Consider the following 18,826-nt stretch of genomic DNA (forward strand, 5'->3'; position numbering starts at 1 on the left):
AGAAAGCTTGCTGCTCATAAACACAATGACACAAACAAAGCCCAAGAGAACCACAAAAGAATGACAACAGTAAAAAAAAAAACCATCTCTTAAATCAAAAGAGGTATATTTTGCTGAAATATTATAAGAAATAAAGCATGTACAGTTCAAAAGAGGCTACCAGTGACTAAAAAATGCATCCTTTTAGTTAATAGGGAAACTTGTTTCTCTGGCTTACACAACCCATCAGAGATATGTAGTGTAGACAATGGAAAATAGGCAAAGGGGCAGAAGGGATAAGGGGCAACTACCCAAACATCTTCTAATACTTCCTGCTAGCCCAGAAGCGAAAAGAGACTTTGAATGGTTGCCCAGAAACCACACAATTCCCCGTTTGCTTCCTTTTTTCCACCCCAGTTTAGCTCTTGCTGAGCTCAGTTGGCATGAAACTGATCAGAAAGAATGCAACAGGCACTACCATAGCCTTACTTCAAAATGGTAGGAAACACAACCAAGACTCACAAAGCACACCAGGGCCTGCTAGCTGCCTTCCACAGGCTAGATTCTGCCCACAGGCCACCACTGCAAGCAATTAATGTGATAAGTTAACACTGCAGAGCAGGCATCCCCAAACTTCAGCCCTCCAGATGTTTTGGACTACAATTCCCATCTTCTCTGACCACTGGTCCTGTTAGCTAGGGATCATGGGAGTTGTAGGCCAAAACATCTGGAGGGCCACAGTTTGGGGGTGCCTGCTGCAGAGTGATCATAAGTACAAGAGAACATAAAATGACAGAAACTATGATAGCTCACAGTACCTACTAGAAGATATATCACCATACCTTGCTTGGAATTCTGAAGTTCTCCAGGGGGCTCAGATCATGAATACTCTCCTGAGGACTTTTCAGACCCTTAAGGAAGGAAAAGACAGCTTATGTAATACAGTCCGCAACCTCCGCAGAAATACTTCAGCTACCCATGTATAAGTTTGCAGGAGAGTGTGTGTGTCAGCCATTTATTGCAGCCATTACCAACCCGATGCCCTCCAAATGTTTTGGACTACAACTCACATCAGCCCTTGCCAGTACAGCCATTCTAGCTGGAACTGGTGGTTAAACAACCAGCGGGCACCAAGCTTGTGGAGGTTGATTTATTGGCACTATGCAGTAAAATAACTTGATTCCTGCACTACAGGGGGTTGGGCTAGATGACCCTTGGGGTCCCTTCCTCATCTACAGTTCTATGATTCATCTGAGTTCAGTGCTGCAGCATTCCCAGCTTCCAGCAGCTCTGGATCAAACAAGCGTCTGATTTGTTTCCCCCTCTGCTTCCAATCTGGAGCTCCCCATTTTCATTCCATCAGTCCCACTAATAATAATAATAATAATAATAATAATAATAATAATAATAATTTATTATTTATACCCCACCCATCTGGCTGGGTTTCCCAAGCCACTCTGGGTGGCTTCCAACAGAAAAATAAAACACAGTAATCTATTAAATAAGAGCAGCCTTATCCAATGAAGTACTGAGGAGATACTATGTCATCCCTTTAATAGCAAAATCAGGAGTGGACACACACAGATATTCCACATGTTTCTCTCATGCGTCTCCAAGCAAGCATAGCTCTATTCTTTTTCAACTGGGATCTTTCCAGGACCAAATCATTGGGCAGTTGCAATCCCTTCAGAGCATTACATTTTGCAAGTTGATCAATGTAGCCCAGTCCACACACACTCCTGAGAGGAGGAGGGAGAAGAGGTTTCCTCTAATGTTTATTGTGCCTTTATAGAAAAACCTACCTCACATGAAACAAGTTACCATAAAAACAATAGCATCTGTTTTACAAAGGTTACAGTCATCTCTGTTTCCCCATTCTGTGCTACACTCCCCCAGAAAACCTACAACCTCATTGTATGAGTTCACCAGCTTGGTAGGTCCTAAAGTCATCTTTACTTGCACAGATAACATATGGCTCCTTCTGTCATCAAGCACAGAAAAAGAAATTGACAAGTATATATGGCTCCCAAATACCAATACCATAACATCACCCATAGAATTCAATGAATGGGAGAAAACCTCAAACCGACCAACCCACGGTCCACATGGATAACAGAAAATGTATCTGAAGACCAGGTCAGTCCCTAAGCCTAAGGATTTGGGAAGCATGCATTAAGGAAAAAATGTGGACAGCCCAGAAGGTGGTACCTTTCCCCTTTCTTTCAGGAAAGCCCATGCCTATCTCCTTCATTCACCAACTCCTCCCCACAATGTGTCCCATTCATTCAGAAATCCTTCTCCCCACAAAGAAAGCAATGGAGAATACCTAGCTAATTTTTACTCAAAGCCGACGTAGACCCACTTGAAATTGAAGGGCCTTAGTCATCATGCTCTTCAATCTACTCGGGATGTGACTAGCAATGGATACGCCATGCATGGCAAGTTCCCATCCCTGTTCATCCTTACTGGAAAAGATCCCCTGCCCTCTCGGATGCCCTAAGAAAACTCGACACTTGTATGATTGTGAATTCCTGCCTTTCCCTCTGAAAATTCATCACAACAATCCAATGAGGCTACCACCTTATGGGCATTTATAAGGAGCAAGTCCCATTAAAAAGACAACAGGATTCCCTGCAGAGGAAACACGCACAGAAATTGTGGCGCGTGTATTTTTAAGGTTTCCCGTGTCTTTCTTTATGCGACACATTCACATGGCTACCCTGCCGCTTATTCCTATCACCCAAATGCCGCCCGCGGTCAAAGCCTTCCTTTCAGTTGTGGGGATTCTGGCCTTGTCCTACAACCGCAAAGACCACAGTCCCACGACGCGGGGACCCTCCCACGACCCGCTCTTTGCACCGCCGGTTCTGCTCTTTCCCGCACCTTCCTAGCCGCCCGTGCAAAATCTCCGCTCCCTGACCCGCTTGCCCTCCCGGAGGTACCTGTCGGGTCATCAGAGACTTGATCTTCTGCATGGCAACGCAACGCCGGCCGCTTCACAAGTTCCTGTCACCCATCGCGCTCAGCTCCCTCTGACACAGAGAAGCCATTTTGTACATCACCTGATACGCTCTTTCGCGTCATGTTCCCTGTTGCATTATGGGATCGGTAGTCCAGGAAGGACACGCTCCTTCCCACACTCTGGACCTGAAGACGTAGATACACTACAACTCCCATCACGCTCAGCGGAACGTCTCTCCGCTCACCTCGAAGAGTAGACGTTCCAGGAGGGAGGAAGCTGCATAGAGATAGGAACAGTTAGAAGGGGAATCCGATACAAGGAGACGTTTCTTCCTGGCTGTCTCCTTCCCCCGACGTTAAATGAATGGTGACCCTAGAAAACAATCCGAATTTTAGTAGATGCAACTGGACAGCAGGGCTTGTTTGTTTTCTCGTTTAAACGTATTAAAATGCCTTGCTGCTGGTAACAAACTCCACTATCCTCCTATTGGGGTGGGGTCCCTGAAATATTTAATATTTATCATGTTTAATATTTCGGGTCAGAGATGGAGCAGAGGTTGGGTTGTCTTGGAGACTAGTAACAAATTCCCTGTACAAAAAAAAACTTCATCCTGCAGCAAATCTATTAAAATTACACCTCCCGACCCTGATCCAGAATGCAGTTTCACGTCAAAGTCTTGCTTTTCTTAGATAAAAATCGCATGAAATCTGCGTTAGAAAAATTGTGAACTCCTTTGCTGCTGCTGCGCTTTGGTGGGGATGGCTGACTCAATCATAACTACCTTGAAATCCCAAATTACTGTACTCCATTTTTGGTGGGTGGACAGCTGTCACTTCCGCCTCGTGAGAGACCAAAAGGAGAACAAAGCAAACACGCAAAGTTGTAATTCTGAGGTTACGGCGGAGGGCGAGGGAGACAGGCACAGCGGAGCGCAAAGGTGCTGGGCTTGCCGTGCAAAGCAACGGCACCTCCCGCTGGCCAAAACGACATTTCTTCCGAAAGCTGAACTCCTATTACTGTATTCCTGCTAAAGTACTTTGTTCAGAGCAGATATCCCTTGACTTTAGGCTTGACGGTCCCAAAGGAGATCTTGCATGTTGAGTAGACTGTCCGGGTACAAGTTGTAGGGCCTGGCAAGAATCCTTTGCGCAAGGATAACTATAGGAATAAAGAAAGAGACACATATATTTTAACATTAATCTTCCATGGTCCCCCTTTGGGCTAAGAACCAATCTAAAACATTTATTATCTAATATAGTGGATAATGATGTCCCAGAGCTGGCACAGAGATGAACCATAGTATGTGTTTAAAATGAATACTTTTTGCATGCGCGCACACACAGCCCCTTTGGGGCTAAGAGAACTGATTTCATGCAGGTTTATTATATAATATCGTGGGGAACAATTATGTCCGACCATTTGTGAACAGAATAAGCTAGCTAGCTGACAAAACACTTCCACTTCTAACACTTACGAGCATGCACAAGTCAAAACGTTATTCCTCCGGCCGGGTAGCTGTTTAGCTGTCAGGTGTAAGAAGGTGAATGTAACCTGCGTGCTGCTCTGGGCTCATTTATTTTTTATCAGTGTTGAGTGATTCATTCTGTATGCCCCATTTATCATGCTCTGTGTTTGCTGTGAATATAACCGGAGCGGGGAACTTAGGGTCACAGGCAATGAAGATGTCGAACACTAATCCAACAGGTGTTCCCACTCCCTCTGCCTTTTGTATACACATATTCAAATCACCTAAGGCAAGCCAGGGTAGGGGCTGATAAACTCACTGCTGATTTCCCTAGCAAATAAGCCCCACGGCTGCTGGACCAAACTCTGGCTTTACATGCACACCAAAGAGAAAGGGGTGCTTGCATGAGACAGGATGCTTTCATGGAGCCCTTTAGCACCACATTTTGTGACTTGCAATGCAAAATCTGTGTTCTGCTTTTAGGTAAGATCTCAAAATTCTTCTTCTTCTTCTTCTTCTTCTTCTTCTTCTTCTTCTTCTTCTTCTTCTTCTTCTTCTTCTTCTTCTTCTTCTTCTTCTTCTGATATATATTTAATCCAGGTGTAAGGTTTTGTTTCAATTCCATACTTTTGTATGTTTTTAACTTTAGTAACTTTGCCATTATAAAACTACCAGGAACTGTCAGTTTTCAAACCATGTGGATTTTCTTTTTTTTATCTTACAAATGTATATGGAAATGGATAGAAGGTAGGTAGATAGATGCTAACTGCAATGGGTAGTGTTGGGACAATCTTGGTGTTTTCTCTGTGGAAGGCTGCAATCCTACACCCACTTACCTGGGAGTAAGCCTCACTGAATGCAGTGGATCTGACTTCTGAGTGTGCATGTATAGGGCTTTGCTGTAATATGGAATCTTTTGTGGAGCCTTAGAAAAGCAGCATGAAAATTTGAGGTATCAATTATTCCCACTGCCTTTTTGAGAAATACGTCATGCAAATAAGGTTGTTCCTTTTCAGTTTTCCATATGTAATGGCCCAGTATTATCAACAGATCCTTCTGCCTAAGACATTATGGTTTTTGTATAAAGAAAAGTATACTTAGCATTAAAAATGAATGGCTTTTCATAAAACACCACACACAAAAATGAATAAGATGGGCATTCAGCAAGATGTATGTGTTTCCCTAGGAGAAACATTTCTTATCATTATTAATGAACTTTTAAAAAGTTGCGGTGCTTGTAAATGAAATAAATTTTATGGCTCTTTTATGTCCTTTTATACGTCACAATTAAATTGGCTTTTTACTTTCATTTCTCATGTGAGGTGTGATGTAGTCCATTAAAATCTGCAAGCTTGATCCCGTTTGTGATGTTTTGGTTTCAAAAGATGCCACATTTAGCACATTTTATCTTACTATGATTTGTAATAATTTACTTGCTTTCGCATCCAGTATGTGTTGTTCTAGATGTAGAACTGGGAGCAGGAGGGCAGGAAGCTCACCATGCCACCAAAATTATCAATTTTATAAACTTTTATAAACTTCTTCCAAAAAGAACTATAGCTGTTCACAAATGACAATGAGAATTCTCCACTTCGTGGACAGAGAAACTGGAGAGAAACCATCTCACAATTTTTGTAGGGGGGGGGGGGGAATCTCCAACAACTCCTCAAGCTTACCATTTGCTGTGACAATGGCCCATGGCAAACAAGACCCCTTCCCAAGTTTTGTTTTGTTGCTGCCGCTCAAGAAGCAGCACCAGCCTGCCCACCATTTTGCATCCTACATAATGCCCCAGACTAAACATTATTCCAGGCATTGCAGAAGGGGAAATGGTTGCTGCCACACACAAAAACTTGTGGAGAAAATCTGTAGAAAAATATGCAGAGTGGCCTTCTTTTTAGGGAGCCAGAATAGAATAGAAACATCAGTCTTTGCTAGTGTTAGGAGAAAAAGAAGAGGACATAATTCTGATTGATAGAGGTTTCTGCCCTATTGGCTCAATTGTCAGCAAACACCTCACCCTAGCTGAACCCACCTTGTGCAAAATTGTCCCCCCACCCATCCATTTTCAGCTATGCACAGGTTCTTTACTTCATCCTGAATTACCGTAAACTACAAACGACTGGGGTTTTCACTACCACCAAGATTCAGTATAAGATCCTTTAAACCAGGCATCTCCAAACTGCAACCCTCCAGATGTTTTGGCCTAAAACTCCCATGATCCCTAGCTAACAGGACCAGTGGTCAGGGATGATGGGAATTGTAGTCCAAAACATCTGGAGGGCCGAAGTTTGGGGATGCCTGCTTTAAACCAGTGCACAGATGATAAAGAGGAGAGGGCCTCAGGATCAGATGGGAATAGGAGATTTCAGGGGCTTTATGGGTTAAAACCAGAATTTTGAAGTGTGTGCAGAAAACTACAGATAGAATACAGGATGATTCAGCTGCCCATCACCAAAAAGCAGAACTTCTAAATCAGGGGTGGCTAAGCAGTCACCAAATTTCCTTTGGGGGGGGGTGGATCTTAAAGGTGTGATTTTAGGCAGGCTCATCCCCTAGATGTGCTATGGAGAAAAGTTGTTTCTTACCAGGTATTTTCTTAAACAGAGACAGGTACAGAGCGTTTGAATTCCTGGCTGTATTAATGAAAAGCTGACTTACTGCTGCTGTTAAATCATGTCCTGTGGGAAATGGGAGCAAGACTGAACTTAGTGCGGCTTCTGAGTAGTTGTGTGTAGGATTGTACTGTAAAACACTACCATTCTAATGGTAAAGCATTCTGCTTTACTTGGCTTGGAACTATATGCTCATAAACATATAGAAAGTGCTTTTTCCTGGGGGTACGCAGGGGTACGCATACCCCTAAACATTTTGTGAATCTTTGTACTTTTGTCCATTTACTGTATTTATTTTCTCCCGATTTGAACTATAAAATGGTGGTTTTCTTGAGTCAAAATGAGAGTACCCCTAAAACATTTTTTTAAAAAAGCACTGCATATAGATCACTAGAGAATTAAGCTCAGGTTACTTTTAGGATCAGAATGTGACCTGTACTTATTTTTGAAAAAGGAAAAAAAAGAAAAGAAAATCTTCCCACGGAGATCTTAAGTTTATGCATTAAACTCAAAATATGATGGCACGGTTTTTATTTAAACAAAAAAAGCTGCAGGATGTTTCCAGTCAACAAGGGTGGTGTTGTGCTTACTAATACTTAAAGCCGGATATAGAAGCAAAATGCAGCCCACGCTCCAGTTGGAGGTCACTTTGCAGAAACCTAGCCTGTTTATATCCAATACACATAAACGGCCTTGAAGAGATAACTGGAGCCAAGGAAGGGCGTGGTTTGCTTAGAAAGCTTACTGTATAGTTATCTTCACATTTCAGATCCTGGTCTTTAAACTAGGTTTTAAGACTGCTTGGATTTGTAGATCTAAGTACTTCTAAATTTCAGCTTTCTTAAGCCAAAAGTACTTACAATGCAACATCTCAACCCCTAGGAGGTAAGCTTATTCTATCACCCTCCTATTAAAAGTAAGTAAGTAAGTAAGTGGGACCCAGGTGGCGCTGTGAGTTAAATCACAGAGTCTAGGGCTTGCTGATCAGAAGGTCGGCGGTTCGTATCCCTGCAACGGGGTGAGCTCCTGTTGCTCGGTCCCAGCTCCTGCCCACCTAGCAGTTCGAAAGCACATCAAAGTGCAAGTAGATAAATAGGAACCGCTACAGCGGGAAGGTAAACGGCGTTTCCGTGCGCTGCTCTGGTTCACCAGAAGCAGCTTTGTCATGCTGGCCACATGACCCGGAAGCTGTCTGCGGACAAACGCCGGCTCCCTCGGCCTATAGAGCGAGATGAGCGCCGCAACCCCAGAGTCAGACACGACTGGACCTGATGGTCAGGGGCCCCTTTACCTTTACCTTTAAGTAAGTAAGTAAGTAAGAAAGAAAGACAGCTCAACTCTGCCTTAGTTCATGTAGGGCTGCAAATGGCCTTAGTTATCAGAGGTATCTAGTTAAAACACGACCGTGCCAGGCACTAATTAAATATTTGTACTTGTATTTTTCTTATTATTTTGAGACAGTTTACCTTCCTTCCCAGCGCAGCTCTCAAGGTTGCCTCTGAGGTGATACTTGGACCAAATTTTAAATCCCAACACTGTTCCCATAGCAAATAAACAGACCAAACAAGGAGGATTTGTTGTATATCAGCAACTTCCTTAATTCCTGCTTCCTTCTGGCTTTGCAGAAGTTCTCCCATAGTGATTATACCTGAATAAATCATCAGGTCATACTCATACAGAACAAATTTACATCCCCTAGAGGCAACTCCACCCTTTTTGACAGCAAAAACAAAAGGGTTCCTTTTCAGCTGGTTTTTTTGCTTGGACGTTTTCCATGTCTGTAAACAGGGCAGGTTTCACAAGCAAGAGAAGCCACATAGAAACGTATGTTATGGTTGTATATATTATTGGCCCATATTCTGCAGTCCTGTATCGACTTCACAAGAGGCAGGCGTACACAGGGTACTTCCATACATGGACCATATAGAAGCACCCAACCATTGCCCTGCTTTCAGCTGGCTTGGAATAGCAACTAAGCTTCCATTTAAATGTCCTCTTTTCCCAGCTCCCGTATGACACACAGGGGCATTATTCATCAGGATCACTGTTAGTGGGGATAGGATTAAATAGTACTCGTCCCGTCCCGTCCCCTGGCCACATTCCCCTACCTTCTGCAATTAAATGGATATAGAAAATAAATGGATATAGAGACAATGCTATTTGGAAAGGGAAGAGTTAAAATGGTAGAGATGTGTGACAGACTATATGGAAGGAAATGACAATATGCAGGAAGAGCCGTGCCATAGGCCATATATACCTGGAGAAATTACACAGGATTTTTTTTAAAAAAAAATAAATTAAAAATTTCCATAATACAGTAAAATTAAATTTATAAATTCCCTCCAGTAGCACCTTAGAGACCAACTAAGTTTGTCATTGGCATGAGCTTTCATGTACATGCACACTTCTTCAGATACAACAACAAAAAATGCAAATCAGATAAGTAGAATACAGAGTCTGTGCTTAAAAGTAATTATTAGTCCTTACTGCCCATTAAGGTTTTTTTTTTAAGGAATCTGTTTTGAATCGGGATGGGTGGGAACAGAAACCAAAAGGCAAAAACATCATGTCGATGCATTGTTTTAAAAAAAAAAAAAGTGAATGAGCAAAGCATGGTTATTCCAGAGCAAAATTCCAGTGTGGAAGTAGCGACACACAGCTGTCTGTCAATCTTAATGTGAACTGCTGGTCTTGCTCCAAGGGATCATGGTAGCACCCTACCCATGAACCAGGCTGAAGTATGACCAATGAGTGAATAAGTCTTAAGCAGGCATCCCCAAACTGCGGCCCTCCAGATGTTTTGGCCTACAACTCCCATGATCCCTAGCGAACAGAACCAGTGGTAGAGGAAGGTGGGAATTGTAGTCCAAAACATCTGGAGGGCCGAAGTTTGGGGATGCCTGGTCTTGAGTGTCAGGGTGATGACATAAATGGTTGCTACAGGCCATGGTTCCTTCTCATTGTATTTCCATACAATGGCTATAGCAGGCTTATTAAGTAGTAAATGATAAAATAAATTGCCGTGTTTAAACATGGGGTGAAGAGTTGAAGTGAGAAATGCTGACATCAAGAAGATTCCAAAGCTATTTAAAATTTGACATACTAATTTTACTCCCAGAAAGTTTTTGAGATAGGCTGTCTCTTACTGCAGTGGCACATAAAGCAACCATTGTTTGTGGCCTATTTGCATTGCAAATTATAATCTTTTTTCAAAATTTCTTTCCCCCTGCAGGTATTTGTTCTGCCTTGAAGCTGACAGTCCCATCCCATGCCATCCGTGGTATTAAAGGGCAGTCCCTCACTCTCCCAGTTGACTACAATTTCAACATTGCAGTTTCCAATATCCAGATAATATGGCTGTTTGAGAAGCCACCAACAACCCCCAGATTTCTGATTGGCTGCTTGGTAAATCAGTCAGTAGTTCCAGACTTGGAATATAGGCACAAAATTGCACTTAAGCCTCCAAATGCATCCTTGCAGATAAGATCTCTGAACTTCAGCGATGAAGGCAATTATATTATCAAAATCAATATCGATGGAAACCGAACCATACCTGCAAGTGCAAAGGTTCAAGTTACCGTGGATGGTAAGTAATATAAAATGTTGGAATCTAAAGGTTCAACCAGAATGCTATATAGAGGTTCTGTGGCCGTCTCCTATGAGGGTTAATAGCAGCCACAATTGTACAATTGTACAATTGGCAGCACACTGTGCTCTGTGGAAGGGGGCTATTTAACTCTTTTCCCTGGGCCCTTCTAGTACCAGCATAGCAACCCCCGGTGGTGCCTGGGGTACCAGTGGCAGGGAGAGAGGTACGCATGCAGGCAGCGACAGAGCGTGCCCCACCAACAACCAAGAGATCCTTCTCTTCTGCAGCATGTTTTGTTGAGCCCAGATTCCCCAAATACAACTGCAACTATGGCAAGACGGCTATTTAGTCTAAATTCCATCAGAGGTGTTTTGAATCACACCAGGATTCAATAAATAAATTCCATGCTTTCTAGATACAGGACTACTCTGTGTCTAAGCACTTCCTCCCTCACTGCCACTTTCCCCCAGAAATCCCACACACACACACACACACACACACACACACACACCAGGTGTATGAAATCGTACCATTCATTCTACCACCTCAGACACTTAACTAGCTCATTCCCACTATTTTACTTTATGTGGCAGACTTTGGGCTTATCCACCCTTACCTTTTGCACCGCTCTTTCCAGGCAAAGGCCATGTTTTAATGCTCCGTGTCCGAGTGTGCAGTTGTTGTTGTTGTTCTTTTGCTCCTCCTTTGGAAATCCTGCTCTTTAAACCTGAATTGGAGCAAACGTCAATTTGGGTTTTCCACAGATCAATGTTTGCTCTGATTGAGCTTCAAAGAGCAGGTTTTCCTGGGGAAGCACCAGAACAAAAAGGGCTCGGACATGGGTACCTTGAATCGCAGGGAAATTATACTTCGCCAAAAAAAAAGTATATTAGACAAAATCACACACAAAGAAGCATAGATTAGGAGAAAATTGTAGAAAAATGCTGGTGAATTTTCATGTGGACTTTGAAGCACTGCTCACTGATGTGGAGTACTGAAAGTAGATAGAAAAAATGAGAGAAACCAAAAAAGATAGATTCGCCCACTCCTTGCTGTTGTGCATGGTGGACACATTTACTGGTGCAAATGGCAGAAATGCTTTACCATCAGGAGACAGGGTAAAATGACTCTGCCCAGCTACTAATGGATATGGGCAAAGCTCTCCCATACAAGGAGGGGGACTGCAATAGGGCTAAAGTCCACGCACACACATAGAGGAGCTCTACTTGCATACATTTATACCCAGGGAGAGTGCTTTCCCACACTGTGTGAATGCATGGACAGCTGGGAAGCATTTCTGCCATCTGCTGCAGTGGGAGGTGGGGCTGCACAAATTTCTACCATGTATGTAGGGAGCACACCTGTGATGCTTGTTAGTGGCAGGTTTGGGATTAGCCCACCTGGCCCCAGGACTCCCCTCATGTGGTATTCCCCCACACAGTGGCAGAGCAACATGTTGTAGCCCCCGGAGCAGAGAACAGGCAGGGGTGTGGCTGGCGCGTGCCCTGAGGTTGTGTGGCATGTGGCGCGCGTCCTGTGATGGCGCAGCACGCAACACACTTTCGAGGGGGCAGCTGCAATGGCACCCTTTCCCCCAAATGGTACCTGGTTCAATGCGCTCCCCCTGCCCCCCCTCCGCACACCAGTGCCCCCACATGGGTGGAGGGAAGTCAAGCAGTTTCCCCCCGGTTCCTAAATTATTCAGCAAATAAATTGTAAACCCATTGGCCATGCTGCCAGGGGACTCTGGGAGGGGGATCTAGCAACATCCAGAGGGCCAAAGGTTACCCGCTCCTTGCTTAAAATACATTGATCCTAACTTCAAAGATCTTTTATATTGCAGTTCCTGTCACAAAGCCAGTCGTATACATTGAACCCTTTGCTGGAGTCGTGGAGAACAGTGGGAACATTACTTTGACATGCACTGTGGAGGAAGGCACACGGGTCGCTTACCAGTGGTTGAAAAATGGAGATCCCATTGAAGCTGGCACTATCTATTCCTTGTCCGCAAACAACAGCACGCTTCAGATTGTCCCTGTCGTCAAAGAAGCCATTGGGAATTACAGCTGTTTAGCAGAAAACCCAGTCAGCGCAATGGAGAGTGACGTGATCATGCCAACTATATATTGTGAGTAGCATATACAGTAATGTAGTCCATATGTTGCATATAGTAGCTGAATTGAGAGAAGGAGGTGGTGGTGGGGAGAATTAAGAGTGATAGTGGACAAATGGTAGCTCTTTGCCATTACAGTAGATTATTTGTTTATTTGTTTATATCCCACATACAGTGGTACCTCAAGTTACAAACGCCTCAGGTTACAAACGCTTCAGGTTACAAACTCCGCTAACCTGGAAGAGTTACCTCGAGTTAAGAACCCGAGGATGAGAATGGAAATTGTGTGCTGGCAGTGCAGCGGTAGCAAGAGGCCCCATTAGCGAAAGCACGCCTCTAGTTTAGAACAGTTTCAGGTTAAAAACGGACCTCTGGAACGAATTAAGTTCGTAACCAGAGGTACCACTGTATTCTCCAAGCAGCTGAAGAATACCCACCCTCCCCTTTTAACCTCACACCAGCCCTGTGGGGTAGGCTAGGCTAAGAGAGAGTGGCTATCCCCAGCCCCAATAACCTTTGTGACTGAGTGACAGATTGAACCATAGTGTCTGCAGCCCTGGGCTGCATTCACACAGAAGTTTATTCTGTTTCCTCCACTAACCCAGAAAATTATGGGAGTAAAGTGTCAACCAGCTGGTCATCACAAACACTCTCTTCCAACAACACAAGAGACGACTCTACACATGGATATCACCAAATGGGCAGCATCGAAATCAGATTGATTATATTCTCTGCAGCCAAAGATGGAGAAGCTCTATACAGTCAGCAAAAACAAGACCTGGAGCTGACTGTAACTCAGATCATCAGCTTCTTGTAGCAAAATTCCAGCTTAAACTGAAGAAAGTAGGAAAAACCACTGGGCCAGTAAGATACAATCTGAATCCAATCCCTTATGAATACACAGTGGAAGTGAGGAACAGGTTTAAGGATTTAGATTTGGTGGACAGAGTGCCTGAAGAACTATGGATGGAGGCTCGTAACATTATACAGGAGGCAGCAACGAAAACCATCCCAAGGAAAAGGAAATGCAAGAAAGCAAAATGGCTGTCCAACGAGGCCTTACAAATAGCGGAGGAGAGGAGGCAAGCAAAATGCAAGGGAGAAAGGGAAAGATACAGGAAACTGAATGCAGATTTCCAAAAAACAGCAAGGAGAGACAAGAGGGTCTTCTTAAATGAGCAATGCAAAGAAATAGAGGAAAACAATAGAATGGGGAAAACCAGAGATCTGTTCAAGAAAATTGGAGACATGAAAGGAACATTTCGTACAAAGATTACCATAATCAAGGACAAAAGTGGTAAGGACCTAACAGAAGCAGAAGACATCAAGAAGAGGTGGCAAGAATACACAGAGGAATTATACCAGAAAGATATGGAGGTCTCATACACCCCAGGTAGTGTGGTTGCTGACCTTGAGCCAGACATCTTGGAGAGTGAAGTCAAATGGGCCTTAGAAAGCACTGCTAATAACAAGGCCAGTGGAAGTGATGATATTCCAGCTGAACTATTTAAAATTTTAAAAGATGATGCTGTTAAGGTGCTACACCCAATATGCCAGCAAGTTTGGAAAACTCAGCAATGGCCAGAGGATTGGAGAAGATCAGTCTACATCCCAATTCCAAAGAAGGGCAGTGCCAAAGAATGCTCCAACTACCGCACAATTGCGCTCATTTCACACGCTAGCAAGGTTATGCTTAAAATTCTACAAGGCAGGCTTAAGCAGTATGTGGACCGAGAACTCCCAGAAGTGTAAGCTGGATTTCGAAAGGGCAGAGGAACCAGAGACCAAATAGCAAACATGCGCTGGGTTATGAAGAAAGCTAGAGAGTTCCAGAAAAACGTCTACTTCTGCTTCATTGACTATGCAAAAGCCTTTGACTGTGTCGACCACAGCAAACTATGGCAAGTTCTTAAAGAAATGGGAGTGCCTGATCACCTCATCTGTCTCCTGAGAAATCTCTATGTGGGACAAGAAGCTACAGTTAGAACTGGATATGGAACAACTGAGAGGTTCAAAATTGGGAAAGGAGTACGACAAGGTTGTATATTGTCTCCCTGCTTATTTAACTTATATGCAGAATTCATTATGCGAAAGGCTGGACTAGATGAATCCCAAGCCGGAATTAAGATTGCCAGAAGAAATATCAACAACCTCAGATATGCAGATGACACAACCTTGATGGCAGAAAGCGAGGAGGAATTAAAGAACCTTTTAATGAGGGTGAAAGAGGAGAGCGCAAAATATGGTCTGAAGCTCAACATCAAAAAAACCAAGATCATGGCCACTGGTCCCATCACCTCCTGGCAAATAGAAGGGGAAGAAATGGAGGCAGTGAGAGATTTCACCTTCTTGGGCTCCTTGATCACTGCAGATGGTGACAGCAGTCACGAAATTAAAAGACGCCTGCTTCTTGGGAGAAAAGCAATGACAAACCTAGACAGCATCTTAAAAAGCAGAGACATCACCTTGCCGACAAAGGTCCGTATAGTTAAAGCTATGGTTTTCCCAGTAGTGATGTATGGAAGTGAGAGCTGGACCATAAAGAAGGCTGATCGCCGAAGAATTGATGCTTTTGAATTGTGGTGCTGGAGGAGACTCTTGAGAGTCCCATGGACTGCAAGAAGATCAAACCTATCCATTCTTAAGGAAATCAGCCCTGAGTGCTCCCTGGAAGGACAGATCGTGAAGCTGAGGCTCCAATACTTTGGCCACCTCATGAGAAGAGAAGAATCCTTGGAAAAGACCCTGATGTTGGGAAAGATTGAGGGCACTAGGAGAAGGGGACGTCAGAGGACAAGATGGTTGGACAGTGTTCTCGAAGCTACGAACATGAGTTTGACCAAACTGCGGGAGGCAGCGCAAGACAGGAGTGCCTGGCGTGCTATGGTCCATGGGGTCACGAAGAGTCGGACACGACTAAACGACTAAACAACAACAAAGTGTCAACATTTGGAGCAGTATAGAGGCATACAGTTCTTTCCAACCACGTTCATGAGTGAATCACTGAGGAACAGAATTGCACATGTGAAGAAAGGGTAGGGGAGCAGCAACGTTGTCCAACAACGTTCACTGTTGTGTCACACTGTACCCACAGGTGTGAATGAAATTTAACACGACATCCTTATATAGTGGTCAAAAAGTTACATTTCCATAGCACAACAGGTACTGTAGTGTGAAAGGAATGTTAGAAAACAGGACAGAAGCACTAGCATGTATAATCAGCGAAACTAATACAATATTCCTCCCATCTGGATGCAAACCCTAGTCTGCCTTTTGGACCATAGTAAACTTCCATTGAGCTCTCATGATGGCACCTTCTCATTATGACAGAAGGTCAGTTCTAGGTAAGGCTAAAGAGAATTGAAGTACAGAATGGTTAGAAAACCAATGTTTCACCTGTCTCTTTGTCCATGCAGTTAATACTACTACTACTACTACTACTACTACTAATAATAATAATAATAAGCCACCCATCTGACTGGGTTGCTCCAGCCATACTGGGCAGCTCCCAACAAAATGTTACCCATCTGAATGGATACAACTAGATCAAAATTATGGCTGTTCCATGTTAGGTTAGTTATATGTGTTAATTATATGCAGTATTTTGGAGACTGGAATGATTTGACCAACAAGATAAAGGATAACTTTGTTTAACCAAGCTGTAAGCAAACCGGTTTACTTGATCCACTCTTGAAAGAAGCTTTGTTGACTCGGGAAGGTGTTGGAAGCATGTCAAAAACTGGCGACATTAAGTAAATATGGGGTTTAGAGATGAAATGATGGAAGTTGAGAAAACATGGTGGGTACACTTCCAAGAGAAGAATTACCTTATGAGCCAAAATATGGAAATGCCATTTACAGGAACCACAATCAAGGTGTATAAAGCCCAAAACCAAACACTAGCAACAAAATGGGCAGAGACAGAAGTGAGAATTGTGTGAACAATTATTGCTCATTTGAGGAGATCTAAACCACTTTAATATAAAAGTAAATACTGTAAACAATAATCTGTACCAAAGACCAAATACAGTTCAACCATACTGGTCTCCTTTGGTTGTTCAATAAAGCATCCCAACAATTTGTCACAATGAATTTTGTCTCTTAGCTAATATGCCTGAACGGTGTGATGAAACTACATATAAAATTAAAATACACACTAATACCTGATCGATAAACATTCTAAGCAGAAGTATAACCATAAATGTAATAAACTCACTCACTGCCCATAAAAATCAAGTTGCTGTGAAGAATTAACAGCCATGTTGATGTAAAAAGGTTGCCATTACAGATAGTGGGATTGCCTAATCTGCAAATACGATTAGAAATTAATTTAAATATAACAATTTTGGAAATAATAACTGAAAAATTACTTAATGCATCTGTGCTCTCACCACAGATAGTTTGAGAAATATTTCAAAATTCTTCTTGTAGACATTGAGCGTAGGCTACATAGGATATGGGGCTAGCAGCTGATGTTTGCTTTGGGCACCATTCTTTAGTTTGACAGATATGAAGAACTGTTTTGGTGAAGGTACCTTCACCACAGATGACCTATAACAGTAGGCTATAACCATGGATCATTTAAAACACCAATAAGTGGTGAGCAGGCCTTCAGAAAGCCATTTTGTAGGTAAACCTACCGGTAAGCAAATCTGAATATTTAAATGGATCCAGATCAAGTACTTCTAGGCATAAAATTTTGGAACCTTTGCCTGGTTCCCTGTAACTCGCTTCTCGCAGTGAGGGAACCAGCAGAAGACCCTCAGAGGAGGACCTCAGTGTCTGGGCTGAGTAATGGGATGGAGTAATAGGGTGGAGACGCTGAAGGCGTTTAGGGCTTTAAAGGTCAGCACCAACTAGCTTTTGCCAGACTCCTTGGCTCATAATCCTATCGCATCTCTGAATGAGTCATAAGCATCACATATATATGATGGGCTTTGGATTGACTGAATGCTTCTTTCCTTCCTAGCCACATCCATGCCATTTACGGCTTCTCTCCCCTGAGAATCCTGGGAACCATAGTTTGTTAAGGATTCTGGGAATTGTAGCTCAAACTGCAGTTCTCATGATTTGTGGAGGGGCGGAGCTAGAACTTTCAAGTGGTATAAGAGTGCTTTAAATGTATGCTGTGGGTGTGACTTGATACCATGCAGCACACTGCAATGTCCATTACTATTGCAACCTTTGGTGCTAATTTGAGGCTTTCCATAATGGGTATTTTGTAACAGTGTTGAGCACCAGTGTGAACCTTCTATTTAGCTTTGGTTATGCAGTATTTGGTCAGGAAGGCCAATCTGTCCTTCCTAGTTTTGCACTAAGTGATTTCTGTACGAAAGTGCAATTGGCTATTAGTATATTTGTTTGCAATTAGCAGACAAACCAAACAGACCATGAGTAGTACTGATTTTTATTTTTATTTAATCATCTAAAAACATTTTATTTTATTTTTAGATGAAATACTTCTAGCTTTTAAAGGACATTTTCAGAATAATTCTTCTCTGGCACTTTTCTGATGCTGTTCTCCAAAGAGGGAACCTTTCCTTTTGACTCAGTAAATGCTATTTACTAAATGACTTGTAAAATAATAAATCACCACTTCTTAGCAACAATTTACGTCTCAGTGGGAACATGACCAATTGGCGCCTGTCACCACGAAACTGTTATCCATCTTGTTTCTGAGCAGATGGCAAGTATTTACTGTGAGTGACCTTTATTATTACTGCAATTCTCCTGGCAGCAATGGCATATGGTATATACATGGACCCTGGGGCCAGGACTGGCTTCTTATTGGGAGAACTGGTAGCTGGCAAACAGGGTTTTTACTGTGCTAATGATAAAGTTCATATTGAATTATGACTTGAAAGGAGAATTTGGTAGATGAGATCACTTCAGGTAAGGGGGGGGGCTCTGTGCTATTACAGGACCACCTTTTCCCTTGCTAGCCATTGGCTCCATGTTGGTAACCATGCAAAACCATTTTGTAAAGAAAAAGTAGAAACAAGGCATGTGTAGATTAAATTGTTCAGCAAGTGTGATGAGGCATTTGTTTTAGTTCAGCAGGCAACCTGGGCTTTAATTTCATTGAGTTCTGGAACTGCCCACA

The 18,826-nt window shown here is 42.9% G+C and overlaps 2 protein-coding genes across 5 annotated transcripts in view; one reads left to right on the forward strand and one right to left on the reverse strand.

Moving 5' to 3' along the window:
* The window catches only part of VPS50 (VPS50 subunit of EARP/GARPII complex), a 77,600-nt gene extending 73,835 nt beyond the window's left edge, over positions 1–3,765 (reverse strand). The window contains exons 1-3 of one of the 2 annotated variants that reach the window (XM_088654193.1): positions 3,723–3,765; positions 3,186–3,217; positions 822–890 (exon numbers count right to left, since the gene is read on the reverse strand). In XM_088654193.1, the coding sequence (XP_088510319.1) occupies positions 822–890; positions 3,186–3,217; positions 3,723–3,750 (129 nt within the window). In that variant the 5' untranslated portion in view covers positions 3,751–3,765. Of the gene's footprint in view, positions 1–821; positions 891–2,921; positions 3,077–3,185; positions 3,218–3,722 lie in introns of those variants that run through there. The other variant, XM_035129040.3, reaches the window with a different exon arrangement.
* An 851-nt stretch (positions 3,766–4,616) lies between these two features.
* HEPACAM2 (HEPACAM family member 2) overlaps positions 4,617–18,826 on the forward strand; it is a 42,626-nt gene continuing 28,416 nt past the window's right edge. For 2 of the 3 annotated variants that reach the window (XR_015946421.1, XM_035130001.3), the window contains exons 1-3: positions 4,618–4,889; positions 10,254–10,607; positions 12,454–12,738. Coding sequence is in view for 1 of the 3 variants with exons in the window: in XM_035130001.3 (XP_034985892.3) it covers positions 4,811–4,889; positions 10,254–10,607; positions 12,454–12,738 (718 nt within the window). In the remaining 2 variants the exon portion in view is untranslated. Of the gene's footprint in view, positions 4,890–10,253; positions 10,608–12,453; positions 12,739–18,826 lie in introns of all 3 variants that reach the window. The other variant, XR_015946420.1, reaches the window with a different exon arrangement.

The sequence above is a fragment of the Zootoca vivipara genome, chromosome 11, assembly GCF_965207765.1.
Source record: "Zootoca vivipara chromosome 11, rZooViv2.hap1.1, whole genome shotgun sequence".
NCBI classification, from domain to species: domain Eukaryota; kingdom Metazoa; phylum Chordata; class Lepidosauria; order Squamata; family Lacertidae; genus Zootoca; species Zootoca vivipara.